The sequence below is a fragment of the Erythranthe guttata genome, chromosome 13 (genome assembly GCF_056151865.1).
Source record: "Erythranthe guttata isolate IM_541 chromosome 13, IM_541, whole genome shotgun sequence".
Taxonomy (NCBI): Eukaryota; Viridiplantae; Streptophyta; class Magnoliopsida; order Lamiales; family Phrymaceae; genus Erythranthe; species Erythranthe guttata.
Window position 1 is genome coordinate 15,851,911 of NC_142545.1, and position 23,626 is coordinate 15,875,536.

Genomic DNA, 23,626 nt, shown 5'->3' on the forward strand with positions numbered 1-23,626 from the left:
AAGAGATCCAAAGGAAAAAAATTAAGTATATTGTATAATGTTTACATAATTACAGTGAAAAATAAGGGAACAAAAATGTGTCCTATAAAATACAGGTTCTTGCAGCAAAATCCTTCTATATGTGGATCGGGGTAATTACATATTATTCAGACAAAAATCTGGAACATTTATGTGTGGGAATTCTTTATTCTTTGTGTAAAATGATTATTAAGAAAGGGTACCTCAACTGATTAGAGTGCCTTATTATTTTCACATCATGTGATATACCTCAACTCAGATACGCATGATGACAGAGCCTTTTGTAGTTGGATGTTGCCCGAGTCCATGTCAAGTGCGTCTTCGTATAATCTTCGAGCTTGCTGCAATAACTTCACCTTCTCTGGACTGCGACTTGGCCTTAGCCGAGACCTGTGCTGCAATGCTGTGCCCCATCTGAATAGAGCTGTAATAACACGAATTTCCACTAAAAATAAGTTAATCTATACGACAAATTCAGTATTGAATTTATTTGACAGTATAGCATACCGTCAGGTGCATAAGCATTGCTTTTGGACATTATGGCATCGAATTTGTCTATGGCAGCCAGGAAAACCTTGTCCGCATCACGAGCAGCACTCTGTAATATTAGACACAAAGTGCAAACACTTTTTGAGTGAAAATTATAAATAATTTGAGCCTATAAAATTTCTATCGAATGAGCAGTTTAATTGTTGGCTATATGAGCTGTAAAACTAAGGAAAGTGAATATGGAAAAGCAGCTCGTATTTACCGGTCCGATATCTGATATCAACTGGCCCCGAAAAGAAAGAGCAAGTCCCCAGTTATACAATGCTCTCATATCACTAGCGTCAATCGACAATGCCATTTTGTACTTTCTTCCTGCCTTCATTAGAAGCTCTTCACATTCTTCACACACATCAATAAGAGACGACGAAATCTTGTCTTTGCCAGCTGGTAAGGGATCGTCACTTCTCACAAGTAGTGATCTCAAATCCCGGCTCGTTCTTAGTTTTAATTCTCCGTGAAGGAGGTACGTGTTTCCCAACTGGCCCACGGCCAGTAAACTCATGGGCCTCATCTCTATTGCTTTCGATAGTAGTGCTGCAGATTTATGCAGTGCATGCTCCACCCTACCGTCAACTATTTTTTGCCTGAAATACCCTTTTGCTTCTTTGAAAAGATTATTAGCTTCTGCTATATACCTATTGAATTCCAAATCATCACCGAGGATATTTTCGGGTTCAAATTCTTGATTAGCAGAGGAAGGTCTCTTTTTGGGCCCCTTTTTACGGAAATATCTACGAGACTCGTGTTGGCTCTCTTCCGTTTTCTCAATACGCGAATAATTTCTATTAGCGGTTTTTATACGGTTCATACTGATGCTAACATCGACAGAACTGTACGAATCATTTTGAGATGACATTGTTTCTATGTCATCATCAAAATCTTCCAAATAAGCTTGTTCGTTTACAAGCTTCGATGTCTTATTCTTGTAATTATAGATTGTCTGGTCAAAATCTGTCTCATTTTCAAGTGATACATTTTCAGTTTCAGTCTCGTCGGCAAAATATTCTACTCTATCTTGAGCTCTTACAGTGCTATCAAAAGGGTTATCTGACATACTTTTATTCTCATTTTCCGAATTTCTGTCTTTGACGGCAGAAGCTAAAATGTTTGTCGAACTTTTATTGTTTGCCTCTACATCCATCAATTCCACCTTACTAGAGACTTCCTTTTTACCAGGCTTTGGACCATCGAAGTTCCGTCCGATCAAACTAGACAAGTATCGAGAGAAATTAAACCCGTTCTCACCCGATTTCTTTCTTTTTCGGCCTGATTCATTACCACCTAATACTATACTCTGTATACAGCTTCGTACAACATCAAGTGTGCTTTGTAAAGATACATCGGCAGATTCTATAACATCAATATAGCCTTCTAAATCAGTTACTGTAACTTGATTGTGTTCGATGCTTCTTCTAATACCGTTCTTCACATTCAGAATCTCGGCATTACACCCACCCAAATTCTCCTCTAAATTACTCAACTTCTCAACGAGACCTCTAAAAGTGTCGTCTATGAACTTTTTTTTATCCTCGATTAATCTTGATTCATTCAATTGACCCCCTTTGACCCACCCAGCAGAAAATCCAAGAGCAAATACAATTGCACAAGCTGGAAATACGATAATCGTGGAGACCTTAACTCTAGAAATCGCCAAGGCGCAAACGAAACCAAACAGATACACAAATACATACTTCTTATCACCAATTCCAGATGAACTCAGAAAATTACGGAACTGATTTGACTCACCAGATTGATCCGAGTCACCGATGAGTTGAAGATCATCCCAGCCACCATAGCTCAGTGATTGAGGAGATGCGGGAGAGCATAGATTCGGAGTTTTCAAAGGATGGTAATGGCGTCTTTTGGGATGAATTATGAGGTAATCGTGATTTTGATGTTTCTGTGGATCATAGATTGGGAGGTGGCGATGAAATCTGAAAATTGGTTTCCTGTAAATTAGGGTTTGCATTATGATTGGATTTTGGGGAAGAATTACTGCAACGTTGAGTGTATTTTTGTTCTTTGTTCGATGATGGAAGTAGGTGACAACTGACAACTGAAGAGCTTATTTGGCTGTTAAATTTTGTAAAGGATACTTGTGTTTTATTAATAATATATCTATATCCAATTTATGAACACATTTCTATTATTTTACTAAATTAAGTTGAATATTAAAATTTATTTAACTTATAAATGAGGGGAAATTAATTAGTTGAAAACTCCAAAAGAATATTTTCTATAGCCTTAAACATAAAGGAATTGTGATTTTTTTGCTAAAAGTCTTTGTGTCCCGTCTCGCTTTGGATCTGACGCTAGATCTAAAATTTCTCTAACGAAATTGTTAATTAAAACTAATTACATAATTTGTTGTATTAATAAACAACAATTTAGTTAACGTAAAACTAACAATACCGGTGACGTTGCCTCACAACTCAGTTATATTTATAACCAACATCTTAGTTAAATAGATAAAATGTTCTTGAAAGAAAAAACGAGAATAGATGCATCCCACGACAGATACAACTTAGAAAAAACTTATTTATCAAACTCCCCTATAAATAAAGTACCTAAATTTTTTTTTTATGAAATCAAATTATATTTTATTTTATTTTTGGTATAATGACACTATAATCCGGATATTGGGCCTGAGGAAGTGAATCTAATATTTGGGCTTGACTGAAAATCAATGTTATATTTGAGCTTTATTGGGCCATAATAATCTCTTCTAGCCCAAATTGATGGATATATTTATATTCATTAATTTAATTTAATTTAATTTAAATAATCAAATCCAATGAGATCTAGCTGTAATTACATATCATCACAAGAGAAATGAACGCAATTTACCAATTTACCCCATGAAAAATAATGTCACTCTACACAGAAAAAAGAAATAATTAAAACTGTCACCTTTTATTTTAAAATTAATAAAAATTTCCAAGTACGTTTTCCAAAAATTTATGCAAGAAAGGAAAGTTAATGATTAAAAATTATGTTAATGAGATTTGCAAACCATTCCCTGCTGCTTATAAATTTCAATTCACCATATTATAATTTATATCACATGAAATAATTCACTATTCAGATCTATTATATTAATAAATCTCAATGGCAATATTCTGTAACATTGCCCGTTTCTTTTTCTTCGTTCTCGTCCTTGTTGCCCTCGTCACTCCTCATTACTGTAAGTCGATCGAAACTCGAAATTACTTCGCATTATTTATTTATTGTTACTCATTTTTTTGCAGAATTTGTATAATTATAAAAATAAAATAAAAATAAAATAAAATTATAAAATATGTTTTCATTTAATTATTTATACAGTCAAAATCTGACATTTTAACTTTGATGAAACCTTACAGGCAGTGAGGTGGGTGGGGCCCACATGGGAGTAATGGAGGAGAAAAAAGTAAAAACACCGTGCGTTGCCGATAAGGGATGCATTATTGGGCGCTGCTGGTGTTGTCCGGTCAATAAGCAGTGTTATATTTATAAGCCAACTTGTGATGCCAAATGTTTTTGATTTTATTACAATTAAAAGTTAAAACTCATATATTTATATATCTACTAATTATTCATATGTGTAATTGGTGTATCCAGAAAGCGTGGAATAATTTTTAATAAAATACAAATATTTATTAATATTATTATATTTGTGTGAGAAAATAAAGAGACTCAATTCTGGGCCCAATGGATTATTTAATCCACTCCATTAATCTATTCTTCTTTGCTCTGTCAAATCTCGAGAACAGTTTAAATCATCAATTTTGACCGTCGATTCTTATCGTTTCGAATTTCGATACTTTGGATACAGTTTTTCTTTTCCATCTATATAGCAAACCGTTATGCATGAGAAACGTGTAATTGGAAACTGAGTCGTAACTAGAAGCTAAGCATCTCCATTCGTTGGAGTAGCTTTTCATAGCTTATTTGTTTGGTTTTTTTTTTCTTTTTTTCGTTTATATTATCTTCCTATGTTTCTTAAACAGGCTGTAATCCCATTCTTAAATAAAACCTCTATAATCTTATTTCATTCACTCTGGATTTTTTACATTATTTGTCAAATATGTTTAGTGCCAAAAATCATGAATCTTACCGAAAATCTAATTTCAATATATAATAATTTCGGCCTAATTAATTATATATTTTTATGGAATAACCAAAATTTATTTCGGTCTCTACAATATTTGGTGCGATTATAATTTATAAGAATCAAACTCACCGCATAAACGGTGATTACGAAAACGATAAAATTATATTGCACACGATTAACTATTATATTTTCATTTTTTTTACTGGCAATAATGCAATTCATGAAAATATTGAAGTGGATTAATGCAATATGAATCGGCATGGTACTATATATACATCATAATCCTACTTATATGAAAATATATCCTAGAGTAATATTTTAATTTTAGCCAATATGGCTTCGTGCAACTCGATTCGTTTCTTTCTCCTCTCGTTAATCATCGCAGCCTTGTTCATTCCTCATGAATGTAAGTCTGTGCAACGTAACCCATCGATTTCTTCATGCCCGATTTAAATAAAACTTAAGAATTTTTTTGTTTTCTAATAATAATTTACGTTTGTTCGTTTACGTTTGGATTAAGGCTACGAGGAAGGGAGGAGCGGCAGCATGATAGGAAGAAAAGAGATCATGGTGAAGAATATTCGAATTAATGGCGGGAAAATAAACATTAATTTGTGCAGACACACAAGAAATTGTCCCGAAGGGGATGATTGTTATTGTTGTCTCACCGGTGACGAGGATTGTTACCCTACGGATGCCTGGTGTGCATCCAAGTGTCACTAACATTTTTATAAACTCTGTAATAATCTTTATTTCATTCTAATATGAAATAATAAACCCCATAAAATATAATAAAAAAATTTATTTTGAAAGTTTTTCTTAATTTCTCCATGTATGTTTATTTTTTATTTTTTGCAGAGATATATAATTATAGTAAATTGGATTTCCGCAAAGGAGATCTTAGTATGGGCTAGACCAGTTAATTATAATTTGTTTTAGCTTCAAGGCCCGATATACGGAGTGTTAATTTAGAGGATGTTTGGCTAAACAATTCTTAAGTTATTAAAAAGAGCTTATAAGCTATTTTAAATTGTTTGGTAATTTAAAAAAAAATCTAAAAAATAAAGAAGATAAGTTTTTTGAAAGCTTTATGATCTTCTTTGAATTATTTAATCATATAATGAGTAAAATTGTTATGATTTTATGAAGCTTTGATTCAGTTGTTTAGAATTAAACACACACACACATCAAACACACACTCATGCAGCTTGCAAAACAGTAAAGAAGAACAAGATAATTTACGAGGTTCAATCTCAGTGTGAGATCTACATCCCCGGGAGCAATACAAGCTCCAATTCACTATATAACACGATCAATACAGATACAAAACAAGAGATGATAATCTCAGCTATGAACAAGCATGAGATCTGCCAGAAACCCTAAAACCCCTCTCACAAGTGTTTCTCTCTCTCTCAATGTGTATTCCCCTGTATTGTCACACCCTCTCTTGCTTCTGCTGCCTCCGTTCTATATATATATAGAACTTACTCTTCAAGCAACTCACGAGAGCCGTCCATTTCATCCACCAATCAAATCAGCTCAAGTGTAAAAACTATACTGCTGACTAGGATAGATGAGTAAGCAAAAGCAACTTAAACTCACGTGCTTCTCACGTGACATAACATAGTGAATATCAGGTGTGTATAAACCAGATATATTAACCATATAATATCAAATCTCCACCTTGGTTAAAATATCATCACACCACTTGTACTGCTCCTCCATGTTCCTTCTCAGAACATGCAGCCAGGAGATCACCCCTGATCATCCTGAATTCTGCCAAGTCTGAACTTGTACCAGCTCCAAGCAATGTTGGAACTTATTGAATGGTAAAGGTTTAGTTAATGAATCAGCTGGATTTTCTTCAGAGGCTACTTTCACAGCTTTAACCTTCCCTGCCTCTATAACCTGTCTGATAAAGTGCAACTTTATCTCTATATGTTTAGTTCTCTCATGAAACATGGGATTTCTCATGAGGAACAAGGCACTCTGACTATCACAATGCAATGTGATTTCTTTCACCTTTCCAGACAATTCCTCAAAAAAACCTCTCAACCACAGTCCTTCTTTTACTGCCTCAGTTGCAGCAATATATTCTGCTTCTGTAGTAGAAAGAGCAACTACTTTCTGAAGTGATGACTTCCAACTTATAGCTCCTCCATAAGAAGTATATATGTAGCCTGACAAAGACTTCCTTGTGTCTAAACACCCTGCATAATCAGAGTCAACATATCCATTCACCACATGAGTAGCATTTACTCTCTTCTGATACAGAAGACCAACTCCTTTTGATCCTCTTAGATACTTCAGTAGACTTTTCAAGGCAAACCAATGTTCTTTGCCTGGTTCAGCCATAAATCTACTTAAGATGCTTAGAGCATAAGCCAAATCAGGCCTAGTAGATACCATACAGTACATGATACTTCCAACAATATTTGCATATGGAATCTCCTTCATGTACTCCTTTTCTTCAATAGAGTTTGGCCTTTGGTTTATGCTCAGCTTGTAATGGGGAGCTAAAGGTGTTAATACAGGTTTTGCTTCAGCCATTCCATACTTGGTCAAAACCTTCTCCAAGTAATCTTTCTGAGATAAAAATATCTGATTCAACTTTCTATTCCTCAGAATATCAATACCAAGAATTCTACTAGCCTTTCCCATATCCTTCATTTCAAATTCTCCCTTCAGCTTGGCTTTTAGACTGGTAATTTCACTTGGCTTCTTACCAATGATCAGCATATCATCTACATAAAGAAGCAACAGAATCTGATCTTCACCCCTCTTTCCATTTTGATACACACAGTAGTCATAACTGCTTTTCTCAAACTGAATGGAGTGCATAAACATATCAAATCTTTTATACCATTGTCTAGGTGACTGTTTCAGACCATATAGTGACTTGTTTAATAAGCACACCATGTCTTCACCTCCAATGTGAAAACCTTCAGGTTGCCTCATATATATGGTCTCTTCCAACTCTCCATGCAGAAAAGCTGTTGTCACATCCATTTGCTCAAGCTCAAGATCAAATTGAGCAGCAAGAGAGAATGCAATCCTTATAGAAGTCTGTTTGACAACTGGTGAAAATATTTCATTAAAATCTATCCCCTCTCTGAGTAAAGCCTTTTGCAACAAGTCTTGCTTTAAATCTTGGCTTTTCAACTCCTGGTATACCAGTCTTTAACTTGTAAATCCATTTGCAACCAACTAGTTTTTGATCTTTTGGTTTACAAACAATACTCCAGGTAGAGTTCTTCTTTAAAGATTGCATCTCATCTTCCATAGCTTTAATCCACATGTCCCTTTGTTCACATGCAATAGCTTCCTTGAAAGATGCTGGTTCTCTTCCACAGTTTTCATTTACAACAGTCAGAGCATAGGCAATAATATCAGCATATCCAAGCCTATTTGGAGCTCTCATTTCTCTTCTGGTTCTATCTCTGGCTAGTTGATAATCTTGCAGATTTGAGGATTCATCTTCTTGTCTCTCCTCAGAAATCTCTCCAGAAGCTTCTTCTGCTTTTGTAGTATTTACTAGATCATCTTCAACAGAGTTTATCACATCATCTTGAAGCTCCACCTCAAACTGTGTCTTATTCTGACTGGTTTCACCAGAAGACAACTCCATAGTTTTCAGTGGCATCATTTCTTCATTGAATGTGACATCCCTGCTCTCTATGCACTTTTGTTTTCCTGCTTCAATACACCACAGTTTGTAGCCTTTTACTCCTTCAGGATATCCTAAAAAAATGCACTTCAGTGCTCTAGCTTCAAGTTTGTCTTGTCTCAAGTGTGCATATGCAGCACAACCAAACACCTTTAAATGGTCATATGAAGGTGGTTTTCCAGTCCATATTTCTTGAGGTGTCTTGAAGTTCAGAGCTGATGATGGACTTCTGTTAATAATGTGACATGCAGTTTTGACAGCCTCTCCCCAGAACCTCTTAGAGCAACCAGAACTAAGAAGCATACACCTCACCTTCTCTAGAATGGTCCTATTCATTCTCTCAGCTAAACCATTCTGTTGAGGAGTTCCTCTAACAGTTCTGTGCCTTGTGATTCCATTATCATCACAGAATCTGTTAAATACTGATGACACAAACTCCAGTCCATTATCAGTCCTTAAGTGTTTTATCTTCATCCCTGACTGAGTCTCCACCTTTTGTTTCCAAGTCTTAAACACTGGAAATGCTTCATCCTTTGTCTTTAAGATGTGAACCCACAACTTCCTTGACCTATCATCAATTAAAGTCAAGAAGTATCTGCAACCTCCCATGGTTTCAGTTCTTGCAGGACCCCACATATCTGAGTGTATATAGCTCAGATTGTCATGAGTTGAGTGTTGAGATTTCCCAAATTTTACTCTCTTGGCTTTTCCAAGAACACAGTTCTCACAGAACTTTAGTTCTTCAATGTCATTTGCTTCAAGAAGTTTCTGTTTCACCAGTTCTTGGAGTCCTCTTTCACTCATGTGTGCCAGCCTTCTGTGCCATAGTGAGGTTTTGTCTTGTTCTACTACATTTGCTGTTTCAACAGCTGTGGTTCCATCTAATATGTAAATACCATTTCTCAGCAAGCCCTTCATGACCACTAGAGCACCCTTCAATATCCTCATGATTCCATTTTTTGCTCTCATCTCATATCCTGCTTGATCAAGCATACCAATTGAGATGAGATTCCTCTTAAGAGCAGGAACATATCTCATTCCATTTACCTGTTTCTTCTGTCCAGAGGCTAGTTTCAGATTAACAGCCCCAATCCCAAGAATTTTGCATGCTTTATCATCTCCCAAAAGCACCATACCTTTCTCAGATTCCTTGAGCTCCTGAAACCACTCCTTGTTGGGGGTCATATGGAATGAACATCCAGAGTCCAACACCCACTCTCCAGCAGAATTGAGGTGTGATGCTACCAGTGCCTCAGGTGAATCAGAGTATGAGGCAAACATCACCTCAGCAGAGTCATATCCATCTGATACAATGGATGCATCTCCTTTATCACCTTGGTTTGAGTCACTCTTATACTTTTGAGTTCTCTCAGGGCAGAATCTTCTAATATGCCCTTCCTTCTTGCATTTATGACATCTTCTGGTGTCCTTTCCAGGTGGTCTTGACTTAGATCTGGATTTTCCTCTATTCTTCTTAAACTCCTTCTTGTCAGGCCTTCCTCTTACATTAAGCCCTTCACCACTTCCATTAGAGCTTGATTCATTCTTCTTCTGAAGCTCTTTAGAATTTAGCACAGATTTTACCTCTGTCATTGTAAGGGTATCTTTTCCATAAAGCATAGTATCTACTATGTGCTCATAATCCTTTGGAAGTGAGCTTAATAGGATAATAGCTTGATCCTCCTCTTCAATTTTGACTCCAACAGCATGCATGTTTAGTATAATCCTATTATACTCATCTAAATGCTTTCTTACTTCCTGCCCTGTCTCCATTTGAAGAGTGTAGAGTTTCTTCTTCAGATACAACCTGTTAGCTAGTGATTTCTTCATGTATATAGACTCAAGTTTTTCCCATATAGCTAGAGCAGTTGTTTCTTCAGAGACTTCACGAAGTACCTCATCACCTAGACTTAAAATCAGTGCACTATGTGCTTTTGACTGTATCTCTGGCACTGTTTTCTTATCATCTAACTCAGATAATAATTTTGCATCTAGGGCAGCAGAAAGTCCTTGATGAACTAATAATGCTTTCATCTTAATTCTCCAGAGAGTAAAATCATTATCACCATTGAATTTTTCAAATTCAAACTTAGAATTACTCATCTTCAGTAGATCTAAGTCAGGATTGTACCTGTTCCAATTTTCAGCTGCTGATCTGGTTTGTGTTGATTGAAATAACCAGCTTCACTTCGATCCACGCTCACCGCACCACTTGTTATGATTTTATGAAGCTTTGATTCAGTTGTTTAGAATTAAACACACACACACATCAAACACACACTCATGCAGCTTGCAAAACAGTAAAGAAGAACAAGAGAATTTACGAGGTTCAATCTCAGTGTGAGATCTACATCCCGGGAGCAATACAAGCTCCAATTCACTATATAACACGATCAATACAGATACAAAACAAGAGATGATAATCTCAGCTATGAACAAGCATGAGATCTGCCAGAAACCCTAAAACCCCTCTCACAAGTGTTTCTCTCTCTCTCAATGTGTATTCCCCTGTATTGTCACACCCTCTCTTGCTTCTGCTGCCTCCGTTCTATATATATATAGAACTTACTCTTCAAGCAACTCACGAGAGCCGTCCATTTCATCCACCAATCAAATCAGCTCAAGTGTAAAAACTATACTGCTGACTAGGATAGATGAGTAAGCAAAAGCAACTTAAACTCACGTGCTTCTCACGTGACATAACATAGTGAATATCATGTGTGTATAAACCAGATATATTAACCATATAATATCAAAAATAATTTATACGCTCATTATTTAAACACTTCAAAAAATAATTGTAAAAAGAAAAATAAATACAGCTTATCAAACGTAAAAGCTGTTGAAAATAAGTTTGACCAAATGGGTTCTTCTTATAGCTAGTCAAAATCTTCTTTTTGCCTCTTCTTGCTGGTCAAAATCTTAAGAATACCAGTGAGGATTGTCTTATTAATGAGGCCATTAACTAAATATTTAAATTTTGTGTATGAAATCTAAGAATTCATGAAAAAATTGAAGTGGATTACTGCAATAATATAAATCGGCATGGTACTATATAAATAAACATCATATTAAAATAAATCCAAGTCAATATTTTCATTTTAACCAATGGCTTCTTGTTATAACTCGACTCGTTTCTTTCTCCTCTCACTAATCATCGCAGCCTTGTTCGTTCCTCATGAATGTAAGTGCAGTCCGATCCATATATTTTATATATACATTAAGTACGTAACGAAACTTAATTTTGCAGTTTAACATAATAATATTTTTTTTGTTATTATAATTCATGATTGTGGATTAATAAGGCTATAAGGAAGGGAGGAGCAGCAGCATGATAGGAAGAAAAGAGATGATGAACAATATTCAAATAAATGGCGGGAAAATAAACATTAATCCGTGCAAACGCCACAGAAATTGTCCAGTAGATGGTGTTGATTGTTATTGTTGTCTATTTGGTGATGGGCTGTGTTACACTTCAGATAGCTTATGTGGTTTAGAGTGTCATCGTTAATTAATATTTTTATAAACTATGTAATAATAATCTTATTTCATTTAAATAAGATTAATTAACCCAATAAACTATAATAAAAAAATTCTTATGAAATCTTTCTTAATTATTATTATTATTATTATTTATTTTTTTTATAATTTCTCCACTGTTTTATTTTATGCATACATATATATATATATATATATATATATATATATATATATATATATATATATATATATATATATATATATATATATATATATATATATATATATATATATATATATATATATATATGTGTATGTATGTACATACAAATTTTTAATCTAGTAAAAAAATGTATACAAATGACATCACACCGAATTATTTTATGGTTCATATATATTAATGCAAATCACAGCTACTCTTGATGTAGCTACTACCCTGATGTAATGTCAAATTACGATACAATCCTTTTTGTTAGGGTAATTATATCCATCCCCGTAACTATGTATTTTTCCACGAAAAACCCCTTATTTAATAGATAAATTTGACAACATAAGAATAAATGTGGTTAATAGTTGAAGGAGACAACTGTAATTACTAATTACCCAAACAAGAAAGGAGTTTCGTATTTTGACCTTACTTTAGGGTTTGACCGTAATTTGCCCTATATTTGATTTAGCTAGATATAAAACGTGAGAGTATATTCCATGCATATTTTCAGGAGCCAATTTAATTATGGAATTAATATATTTTACGCACTGCAAATATGTAAATTACTGAACCGTGTTTTGGTAGTTAATGATTCGTAATAAATACAATGGAAATTACCAAATATTTATATAATTGTGTTACCTTATGTAACAATATTTCTATTTATCTTTTATTTATATATATTTATATATATATATATATATATATATATATATATATATATATATATATATATATATATATGCGCATACACACATGTATATGTATCCTAAGCACTAATTCTGAATTTTAATTAACCAATGGCTTCTTACAATTTGTCACGTTTCATTATATTCTCATTGATCCTTGCTGCATTGTTGGTTCCTCATGAATGTAAGTTATGAATAAAATTAAACATTTTTAATAGCTTTATTTTGATATATTCTTCAATTAATTTTTTTTTTAAATTATTAATTTAATTTTTGTGCATTTATTTTTGAATTAAGGTTACGAGGAAGCTGGGAGCAGCAGTTTGATCGGGAGAAAATTGAAGGTGGAAAATAAGGAAATTAAAATTAGTGAGAGCAAAATAAACGTTAATTTATGCAAACGTTACAAAAATTGTGTCCAGCCGTCCGGTGATTGTTACTGTTGTCTGATTGGACCCACACAATGTTATCTCACTGATGAAGAATGTGGAGCTTATTGCAGATAAAACCCTTTTTTTTTTTTTTTTTTTTAATTCTATAAATTTATTATTTCTAGTGAAATTCTATAAAATTGTTTCATTCACGTTGTATTGTCTTACGGTATCAATCAAACATGTTTAGTTTGTTGTTATCGATATTTGAGTATATTGTCCATTGTTTTCTTCCACGTATTGTACTGTATTATTGATCATGATCATATCGATCGTAAGATATTTGACTAACTATTAAAAGTAGCACAAAATATGTATCATATAATAGAAATAGAATAAAAATGTAAAAATATATTACACTACAAAAAAGCTTAATGACAATTAAATGGGTTTTAAGTTTTAAAACTTTCAAATTCCAACTAATTGTGATTTTCTCTAATTCCTGCTCCTGTATTTAATTTGATGTGATTACATTCTCTAATTTTGCTCTTATATTTAATTTGATGTGATTATAATCTCTAATTAAGCTCCTATAAATATATATGATAATCCTTCTTATATATTAAATAATTTATATATACCTAAGTTTATTCTGAATTTTTATCAATGGCTTCTTACAACTTGACTCATTTCATTCTCTTCTGTTTGATCTTTGCTGCATTGTTCGTTCCCCATGAATGTAAGTGCGATCGATCTATTCTTCATACTCGATTTTAATGAAAACTTTTATTTTTTCTAATAATTCTTTTTATAATTAATTTTGGATGAAGGCAACGAAGAGAGGAGTATGATAGGAAGAAAATTGATGGTGAATAATCGAATTAGTGAGAGGAAAATAAACATTAATAATTTGTGCAGACGCTACAAAAATTGTGGAGCGTGGGGTGATTGTTACTGTTGTCTTCTCGGACACAAATGTTATTTTACCGACGAATCATGTGGACAATTTTGTGGTCACTAACATTTATATAAACTCTACAATCTTATTTCATTCAAATTGCCAATAAACTGTTTTTTTATAATAAGCTTATCTTATTTGATGACTTTTCAATAAAATATCCTTGTGAAATTATTAAAAAATATAAAGATTCACAAGTATATTCTTTTTTTCAATCTTTGGTCACTAGCAAGTACTATTGCAAATTATACACAAAGGATATCCTTATGATTTTTATTTTTTAATTTCATGTATAAATAGTACAAGTATTAATTATCATATTATATTTTCTATATAATTTGAACTCCATTTGCATTTTTTTATATACAAAAAAATATAAGAAAAACATATATTTGGAGCTCTAATTGTAAGTGCATCTCCCGTGGAATGGGGGAGGGGTGGGGGTAGGGGAGGGCTGAGGTGTTCAGTGAGTAGGTGGTGGGGTTGGGGTGGAGCTGGGGTGGCTGGGGTGAATTGAGCCCTGACATAAGTTCTGGGCTCTCACTCTTCTCTCTCCAACCAACGTGAATTTCACGCTCCAGTTTTTTTTTTTTTTTTCCTTATTCTTCTCTTTCCACGTTAGCATTTTCTTTTTTCTTTTTTTTTTTTTCTTTTTTTTTTTTATCTTTTCTTTATTTATTTAATTTATTTAATTTATTTTAGTTCTTCTTTTTTTCTTCCTTTTTTCATTTTATTATTAATTTCTTTTATTTTAATTTAGTTTTCTAGTTTTTTTTCTCTAATTCCATCTTTCTAATTTAAAATAGTAATTTTAATGTAAATATTCTATTTATTATATTAGCATTACGTATTATTATTATTATTATTATTATTATTATTATTATTATTATTATTATTATTATTATTATTATTATTATTATTATTATTATTATTATTATTATTATTATTATTATTATTATATGGTGAGAGTGGTAATGGAAAAAAATGGAAGAAAGAAATTGATCAGCTGGACGAAAAATGGGTTGGGGTCGGAGGAGGGTGAGGGGAGCCCCGGGGGAGCCACCCCCGTCACGGGAGATGCTCTAACAAAAAGTAGTTTTTGGACCCTAAATGGTCAAAGAATTAAATGGGTCAAACGTCAATAATATCAAACTTTAAGGGTAGTGTGCGTGATTTTCCAAATAGGATGGGTTTATATGTAATTATACTAATATTAAGGGGGCACGTGTAATTTATGCTAAAGAAAATACCAAATTTCACTAACAGTCCTTCATCTTATTATTTAGTCATGTTTTAGTCTCTGATGTCTCTATTGTCTCATTTTTGTCTCTCAATGTTACAATTCATCTCAATATAGTCCCCTAAATTTAGGGTAAATTACAAACACCCTCCTGAGGTATGGTCAAATTACAAAAACATCCCTCTTGTTTGGATAATTACAACCACCCCTCAACTCCTCAAATTTAGTGAAATCTTCGAGGTTTTATGGAATATTATCACTTTTGTACCCGTTTTACCCGTTCGAACTCTATATTATGAAACAAGATAATCATAATATGTGTTTTTTAGCTTGTATTTATCAGTTTGTGGTGCATCAGAAACTGTATTTTTACACAAAATGAGTGCAAACTAGAGCACATTCCACTGAATCTAGATGATTATTATGTTGAATTTAACACCAAAAGGGTGGAGGTGTAAGAAAAAATCATAGTTAAGGGTGGTAGATGTAATTATCCAAACAAGAGGGGGGTTTTTGTAATTTAACCATACCTCAAGGGTGTTTGTAATTTACCCCCTAAATTTATTAACTTTAATGGAATCTTTTCAAGATTGGATGCAATATTCCATTGTGAATTGTTTTTAATAAATTATGAAAAATTTAGTAAATATTTAATTTTTATAATTTGAAAATACTATTTACATAGAAAAACATAATTTATAAAAATAGAACTTAAACAATTAAACAACACATTAATTTATATTTATATACAAACAATCATTTATATTTATTTTGTTGACATGACAGAATTTTAGAACATATCAACTGATTATGAGATACCATCTACATATATTCTTTATTTAATTTAATTTATGTTTTTTATGAGTTTATGTTAATATTTATAAAACTAGTTCGATTATATATGTTCTTTTTTTTATAGTTTATCAAACATTATTTTAAGTATAGAATATTCCATTAACAATTAAAAAAATCCATTAAAATAACAAAATTATAGACCGAATGACTATAATGATATGAATTGTAGAGTTGAAGGATGAAAACTAGACCATAGAAAAATAAGGGACTAAAGCGAAACTAAACAATAAGATGAAGTACTCACCTAAAAAAAATCACCAAAGTGAAGTTGACTGAAAATAAGTTGAATTATAGGGGCAGAATTGCAAAGCAATTAAAAACGTCACTTTCAGTAGGAACCGAAAGCTACTCCGAACAGATAACAATGCCAAAGCATTAAAAGTGGCAGACACCAGAAAGCAGATTCATATAATAATATAAAATATATATATTACTACAATTATATAAATAAATACCTCTTCAATTTCCCATTTATCCAATTTTATTTCTTTATTCTTTTATTATTAGAGAGAGAAACTATATAGATTTAAGAGAGAGAAAGCTGTGGAATTAAGGATAAGAATGTCACCAGAAATTTGACCCACTTGTCTACATTATTTATATTACACCCTGATATTTTTTTATCTGTCATTAAATGCTTGTTCAAAATTTAAAATTTAAATTTATTTAAGAAAATAATAATTTCTCATTAGTTCTCATTTCTTAATAAATAAGCCATAATTATTATAGTATTAATAAAAAAACACAATTAATTAAAAAAAAGAATAATTAATTCGTACTCATCATCATCATCAGCAGTACACGTGTCCCCTATTATCTCCTTCATTCACTTCTCTCACAGAATCACAGCAGAAGAAGACAATTCCATAATTTCGAGGCCCAGTCTCAGTCAGATAGTCCTCTCTCTCGATATACAGTGCCAAAAAAAACAACAACAAAGAAATATCTGCGTGCATATCCATCTGAATTAATCCTTTAATTTTTAAGCTCAATCGGTGTTGAATTTGCCGATAATCAATCATCAGTAACGGATGATTATTTGATTCCTGGAGAAAAATATATAGAGAGAGAAAGGGGGGAATTTGAATTTGTTGGGAGAAGAGAGATGTACGTAAGCGGCGGAGGTCCAATGCGGAAGTCTTTCAAAGATTCGCTCAAAGTTCTCGAAGCGGATATTCAGCATGCTAATACTCTGTGAGTTATTTTTTTTGATTTTTTTTCCCGACGAAATTTTCTGCTGTTTATTTTTTATTTTTTTTAAAATTGTTTTTAAATGACCAGTGAAGCTTTTGTTGCTTGATTTTGTTTTCAACGACTTCGTGAATTTTTATTTTATATTTTCGGAGCTAGATTTCTTACTATTGAAAATTTAATGTTTCTGACATATGTATATGGATTTTTGCTGGTTTAATTATAAGAATTTAGGTTATGGATATTGATTTAGGGAATCTGTAGTTGAAGATAGTCTAAATTTCACTTTATCGGTTGCTTCAATTTGTGGTAAAAGTATCATTTTCATGTTCAACTAACTAGGGTTTATGAACAGTTTGTTCATCGTTTTTGGGCTTTAATTGATTTTCCGTGAGCATAAGTAATCAACTGTGGAATGAAACAGGGGAATAATCGCAGTGTGCACTTGAAAATAATAGCAATTTCAGTTAGATTTTCGTCCCCGCATTATGTCGTGGAATATCTAACAGTTTGGTTTTAAAATTTCTCCATTTCCATCACTAGAGAAATTTTGAACAACTGGTCTTGTAGGGCATCTGATTTTCCGAGGGAGTATGATGGAGCGTGTCTGCAAATGAGAATGTCGTATAGTCCAGCGGCACACTTTTTCCTTTTCCTCGTTCAATGGACCGACTGTCACCTAGCTGGCGCTCTCGGTTTGTTGAGAATCCTAATATATAAGGTTAGTCCTTTGTTCTGTTACTACATTATCTTCCTTATGTCCAATTGACGAAAGCAAGACTTCAAACTCTGTAACGGGTATAGGTTTATGTTGATGGCACCACCACTATGTCAACTCACGAGAGAAAAGCAAGCATTAGAGAATTCTACGGTAAACTTTCTTGGTCCTAATAGATTACAGTTTTTTATTCGGAAGCAATTAACTGAATACGAAATATTATGTTGTGGCCAGCTGTTATTTATCCCTCTTTACTGCAACTTGAAAGAGGGGTCACAGATTCGGAAGATAAAAAGCAGAAAGCCGTATGCCTGGAAAGATACAGAAGAAAGGATGAAGAGGAGCACAAGCAATGCTCGGATTTAGATATTGAACGGGAGGAAGAATGTGGGATTTGCATGGAGATGAACAGTAAGATAGTATTGCCAAACTGTAACCATGCCATGTGCCTGAAATGCTACAGAGAATGGTACCGCATTTTCTTGTTTTTTAATCTTTAGTTCTCGATATTTCAAAAAAATGAGACATACTTTCTCGTTACCATGTCCATGTTTAATCTGTTGCTTGTTTGGTCCGCTATTGGTGTCTCGACATTTATTTCCAGTATTATGTCAAGATATTATTACTGGTTACTTTCTTCTCTGTTTGAGTTACGAGTTACTGCAAAACAATTCTCACTTGTTTGAACATGCTTTTGACCCTTTTTACATGGAATTTATTCTCAAATGTGTTGAATTAATGAGCGTATTTGCTAAGTTCATCTTTTCATTGAGAATAGCCCCTTTAGAGAGCGATCACAAAATATTGATGGGCATGAATGCAGCTTATCATTTTGACTTATCGGATCTAAGTTTTCGTCACATGAATTGTTCTTCCATTTTTTATGTGCCTAATAATAACGTTTTTTTTTTCTGGGTGCAGGCATTCAAGATCACAGTCATGCCCTTTTTGCCGTGACAGCTTAAAGAGGGTAAATTCTTGTGATCTTTGGGTGTTTCTGGAAACCAGGGATGCTATAGACATGGTGTCTATAACGAGGGAGAATTTGAAGAGGCTGTTCATTTATATCGATAAATTGCCTGTCGTTGTACCCGATTCCTTATTCGATGCCTATGATACTCATGTCAGGTAATTTAATTAACTGGATGAGAAAGAAATAATCTCTTTATCAAATAGATTTAGAAACTTGAAAAAAAAAAAAGAAACCCGACCCTTATTTATTATGGGCAGAGGTTTAAGTTAGTGAGATAAATGGGGGAAGGTAAAATGTTATAAATTTGTAAATGGTTGTATAGTTCGGAGTCTGCTTATTAAAGCTGAAATGGAATTCGTGACGTGGAAAAGAAAGAAATTTACTGCTCTCGTATTATGAAATATCTGCATTTCGTTAATGAGTGCGTTTTCGGTGAACATTGGTGTTTTTTGAGGTGCCTTTGCTATTACCAAAGTCTTCGAATGGATATAAAAAAATATTGATCGAAATGTAACGAGTTATTCTATGAAGTGGTATTGTTTTCATGGAAGACGAGTATGTAAGTTTCATGTTTCTTTAAAATAGTACATATTTTGTAAATTGCGGAATAATTTCAATTTTCAACCGATCCTGGAATTATCTCTGCCGAAAACGAGAGTTGTGGCCCAGTTGATAGCCACGTAAAATCTGTTTCTCCAGCTAATGACCCGAGTTAGGTAAGCAGATCGCCAGATAAACCAGCTTACAAACCCAGCTAATGATATACCTTCCGCATCCTGTCCACAAATCTTTGTATCAGTTTTTTTCTCACATATACTGTCAAATATTATCCGATTTTTTAATTTCTTTTTCGATTAACCCGATTTAAAAAAAAAAAAAAAAAAAAAGGTCGAATTACCTTGGACTGACGTAAATCGACCAAAGCTTTGTATCGGCCCATAGATGCCATGCTACCAAGATGTTTGTACACAAACGGATCTCCCAACGGAATATCCTTCTTCAGTGACAAAGCCTTGCCTCCATTCTGTTTCCCTATTCTGTTCAACATCTCTACCAGATATTTCCCTTCTCTTTCTGCTACCTGACTTTCCAATTTTTTTAATTTTATTTAATTTTATTACATTAACCACCAATATTTTAGAAAAATAAATAACGGTAAAAAACAAAGAGAGAAATCGGAAACTAGACCTGTGCTAGAGCAGGAAGCACCGGCTTTTCGAGAAATCCAGCACAATCTCCGAGGGCAAAAACGTCTTCTACTGTTGGAACTCTTAGCCATTCATCGACACCAATTCTGTATAACACATTTTTTTTTATTTTAGGAATTTCAATTTTCAATATATGTATACTGAAATGTAGTATAACTATATATACCTTCCACCGGGGGCCTTGGGGAAGTCGAGAGATTTTACGAACTCAGAAGGACCCACTCCGGTCGACCAAACCAAGAGGCCGTAAGGGACATCACTTCCATCGCTGAGAACTATCTTATTTGGGTGAACCTCTTTCACAACACCTGTTACTAGTCGAACTCCACACTGATTTTTCACGATCGCCGGTAATTAAAAAAAAATATATTAACCACAAAACCAGCTAGATAAACAGACGAGTGTTTTTTTTTTTTTTTTTTTTTGTGGTTGAGAGTTGTTACCTTCGTTAGGTGCTTTGATGCGTACTTTCTTAATCCGAGATCAAACGATGATAAAATCTCGTTCGCCTGTCCAGAGACAGGTGATAAGCAGCTATAAATTAAACGCAGATTTTCATTTAAAAACATTAAATTAACAAAAATAGCGATCGTACCTCGATTAAGGTGACTTTCATGTAGTTTTTCACATGAGCGTATCTCTGGCGAACATCTCTCATAATAAAATCACTTAGCTCACCGCTAAATTCGACTCCGGTGGGCCCACCACCAATAACAACACAATGCAACAGCCGTTCCTTTTCTTCTTCCGATATTCCTAGAAATTACAAAAAGAAATAAAAAAATTTAATTACCTCGACATTTCATTCTTTCCATGTCGACAAAAATTCTATATGTAAAATCCATATATAATTTAATTTCATCCGAATCGAGCACCAAAGACATAAGCGAAAAATAGTGAAAAAAAATTCACCTGGATTTTCGCAGAGCATGAGGTTTAGGAGAAGCCTCTTCCTTATATCTTGTGCATGAGTCACATCTCGTAGAAAAAAGGCGTGCTCTTTGACCCCCTTTATTCCAAAAGTCAACGCTTCTGCTCCAGAAGCAATGACCAGCTTGTCGTACGCAACCTTAAAATGGTACGGTGCGTTCGCAAGTCCATCATTACCAACCGCCTCGCAGTACACCTGATACAGACGAAAATCGGATTCAACCCTCAAATTTTCAAGAAACGCGAGAATATATACATGCACATATACATATAGATATATGGCATGAGCAACTTACTTCATGCTTGTCTGAATCAATGCCGGTGCAAGAAGCGAGGAAAAAGTAAGAGTTGGGATCGTTGGCCAAAGCTGTCTGAATCTGAGTGACGGGCTCCACCACCGAACGGAACTCCAAAGTTCCCACACAAGTTGATGCGAGCAACGGAGTGAAGACCATGTGGTTCCTCGGTGATATACAGACAACATCATACAACCTAGTATCTATCCCTTTGAGGAATCTGCATGCAGCCCATCCACTTCCAAGAACAACCACACGAGGCTTTTGGCCGGGCTTCGTGGCTTCCAATGTGGGGTACTTTGTGCTTTCGTATTCGGAATCCGATTCCGCAACTCGCTCCGCATTAGCGAATTGGTAATACGGAGTTGTTCTCAATCCCCTGCTTCCGAAGTTGGAATCGGATAATGTTCGGATTGTGTATCCACTAGCTGGAATATTTTTGTGGGGGTGTGTAAAGAATCCGCCAATAGGTGAACGACACCTGTCCTCGGAGATAAAATCTTTCTCACAGTTAGCGTAATTGGCCATGGCGCTGCTTCCGGATCTCCGGTATCCGTTTCTTGCTATTCTTGCTAAGGCCATGGCTAATGATGCTTGATGTTATCTGTAATAATCGGTTATTTATACGACAATTCAGCAAAGGAAAACAAAACACCAAAAAGAGCTTTACATTAGTACCGCGAACTCCAAAGAATTTGGAGCAATAAAATACAAAATCCAACTAGTTTTATTCAAGCAAGACAAGACCAGTCAATTGAAACACAGCAACGAACCATTCATCGTCAGCAATATCATCGGCAATTTCAAAGGAGAACTTTTGTCAATACTCTAATTGGAAAATCTATTACCAAGAAACGACACATTGTAATTTGTTTAGCCTCAAACATAAAAATGCTTGATGTGGGCGGGTAATTATTGTATAATTCTCTGTTTATTTGAGTTCGATAAAACAATAGAAGTTACGGTTTTCGTATTTCAATCATATTTAGCTTATGTAAATATCAAAGAAAACAGTATTCATTATTGATCTACATCCTCTGTTCTTACCTCGTACAATTTGCAACATAGAAAGCAATAACAATAGATTTGAACGAAAATACAAGCAAGCAAAAACTAACAAACCCTCACCAATGAAGGAAAATAATAATAATTGCAGGGGGGCGAAAAAGGAAGAAATTAAAACATGAACAGAAGCAATAACTTCACTTTTACCTTCAGTAAATACAAAAAAGTATCTGTATGCAGAGCTGATTTATTGCGCACTTTGCCTTGAACAAGGGGGTTTTGAATGGTTTGAAGGAGGGGTTTAGGGAAGACAAATCAGACATTGCACATGTAATTTATTTGACCAATACAAACAAAAAATGTCTGACAGTAAAAAAAGCAAACTAGTATACTATTAAATAATAATATTTTAGTGTAGGAACATTAAAAAATGGTGAGAAGAAAGGCTTGTCGAGCAAGAAAGTGTGCGAGAAAAGTTAGGTGGGGATACAATACAATACAATACAATACAATACAATACAATACCTGCTCCGTCAATGTCTGACAAAAATTTCTGGCCGTTGATTTCTGGCTATGGAGATGTATGTATATATACATACATATAAGAAAAATCCCTAGAGCATTGTTGGTAATGGAAAAGAAGGTTAGAAGAATTAAGGGAAGGGAGACGAGTTGCCATATTTTGACATTTCTTCCAAAATAACGTTGTCACTCACTCACTCACTTACACGTTTATGTTGCCGATTTTCAAGTTTTAAGTTGAACCAGCCCTACTACTTTCTCTTACCAAACAATTATGGTTAGGGTTTCTATGCATAAGGCCCGAGAATATTCCAATTATTTTTTTTAACATTATTTTGTACCAAAGTTAGCGGATTTGGGTCTGGTGGCCACAAGAAATCAACTAACATGAATTGAAATTCGATTGCCCGTCCAAATATATATTTTCTTAATATTATTTTGTACCTCGGATTTTGGGTGTGGTGACCACAAGAAACCAACTAACACGAATTGAAATTCGACTTGTATCATTTTACGAACCAGTTGAGCTCGATGCTAAGGTATTGTACCAATTTACGAATCTGTTGAGCTACCCAGACAAGTGGCAATTAGGAGTGTAAGCGGGCCTACATGGAGTTATTAATTGAGATCGAAATTAACATATTCTGACAAAAAA

At 33.9% G+C, this 23,626-nt stretch overlaps 3 protein-coding genes and 2 long non-coding RNA genes across 9 annotated transcripts; 3 read left to right on the forward strand and 2 right to left on the reverse strand.

Annotated features, from left to right (window-relative positions):
* Nucleotides 1-6: 6 nt before the first annotated feature.
* On the reverse strand, nucleotides 7-2,781 carry LOC105968922 (uncharacterized). Its single transcript, XM_012993621.2, has 3 exons — nucleotides 770-2,781; nucleotides 526-616; nucleotides 7-442 (listed from the first exon to the last, which is right to left on the reverse strand). The coding sequence occupies exons 1-3, from the start codon at nucleotides 2,534-2,536 to the stop codon at nucleotides 255-257; spliced, it is 2,046 nt and encodes a 681-aa protein (XP_012849075.2). The 5' UTR covers nucleotides 2,537-2,781; the 3' UTR covers nucleotides 7-254.
* Nucleotides 2,782-3,620: 839 nt separating this feature from the next.
* On the forward strand, nucleotides 3,621-4,214 carry LOC148766027 (uncharacterized). The gene is made up of 2 exons (XR_016029398.1): nucleotides 3,621-3,751; nucleotides 3,930-4,214. It is a non-coding gene; the product is annotated as an uncharacterized LOC148766027 (long non-coding RNA).
* Nucleotides 4,215-11,416: 7,202 nt separating this feature from the next.
* Nucleotides 11,417-11,931, forward strand: LOC148766028 (uncharacterized). Its single transcript, XR_016035179.1, has 2 exons — nucleotides 11,417-11,511; nucleotides 11,633-11,931. It is a non-coding gene; the product is annotated as an uncharacterized LOC148766028 (long non-coding RNA).
* Nucleotides 11,932-16,754: 4,823 nt separating this feature from the next.
* Nucleotides 16,755-19,411, forward strand: LOC105968441 (E3 ubiquitin-protein ligase AIRP2). 2 transcript variants are annotated; one of them, XM_012993076.2, is made up of 5 exons: nucleotides 16,755-17,322; nucleotides 17,890-18,040; nucleotides 18,124-18,190; nucleotides 18,272-18,506; nucleotides 18,959-19,411. In XM_012993076.2, the coding sequence occupies exons 1-5, from the start codon at nucleotides 17,234-17,236 to the stop codon at nucleotides 19,167-19,169; spliced, it is 753 nt and encodes a 250-aa protein (XP_012848530.2). In that variant the 5' UTR covers nucleotides 16,755-17,233; the 3' UTR covers nucleotides 19,170-19,411. The 2 variants fall into 2 exon arrangements, with proteins under 2 accessions (XP_012848530.2, XP_012848531.2); XM_012993077.2 differs by having other exon boundaries at nucleotides 16,966-17,322; nucleotides 17,863-18,040.
* A 98-nt stretch (nucleotides 19,412-19,509) lies between these two features.
* LOC105968433 (internal alternative NAD(P)H-ubiquinone oxidoreductase A2, mitochondrial) lies at nucleotides 19,510-23,177 on the reverse strand. Of its 4 annotated transcripts, XM_088811346.1 has the most exons (10): nucleotides 22,975-23,087; nucleotides 22,657-22,712; nucleotides 21,445-22,048; nucleotides 21,131-21,344; nucleotides 20,814-20,974; nucleotides 20,662-20,727; nucleotides 20,385-20,548; nucleotides 20,199-20,304; nucleotides 19,909-20,091; nucleotides 19,510-19,786 (listed from the first exon to the last, which is right to left on the reverse strand). In XM_088811346.1, the coding sequence occupies exons 3-10, from the start codon at nucleotides 22,024-22,026 to the stop codon at nucleotides 19,631-19,633; spliced, it is 1,632 nt and encodes a 543-aa protein (XP_088667472.1). In that variant the 5' UTR covers nucleotides 22,027-22,048; nucleotides 22,657-22,712; nucleotides 22,975-23,087; the 3' UTR covers nucleotides 19,510-19,630. The 4 variants fall into 4 exon arrangements, with proteins under 4 accessions (XP_088667472.1, XP_088667471.1, XP_088667470.1 ...); XM_088811345.1 differs by lacking the exon at nucleotides 22,657-22,712 and having other exon boundaries at nucleotides 22,975-23,177; XM_088811344.1 differs by lacking the exon at nucleotides 22,975-23,087 and having other exon boundaries at nucleotides 22,657-22,839.
* Nucleotides 23,178-23,626: the final 449 nt, after the last annotated feature.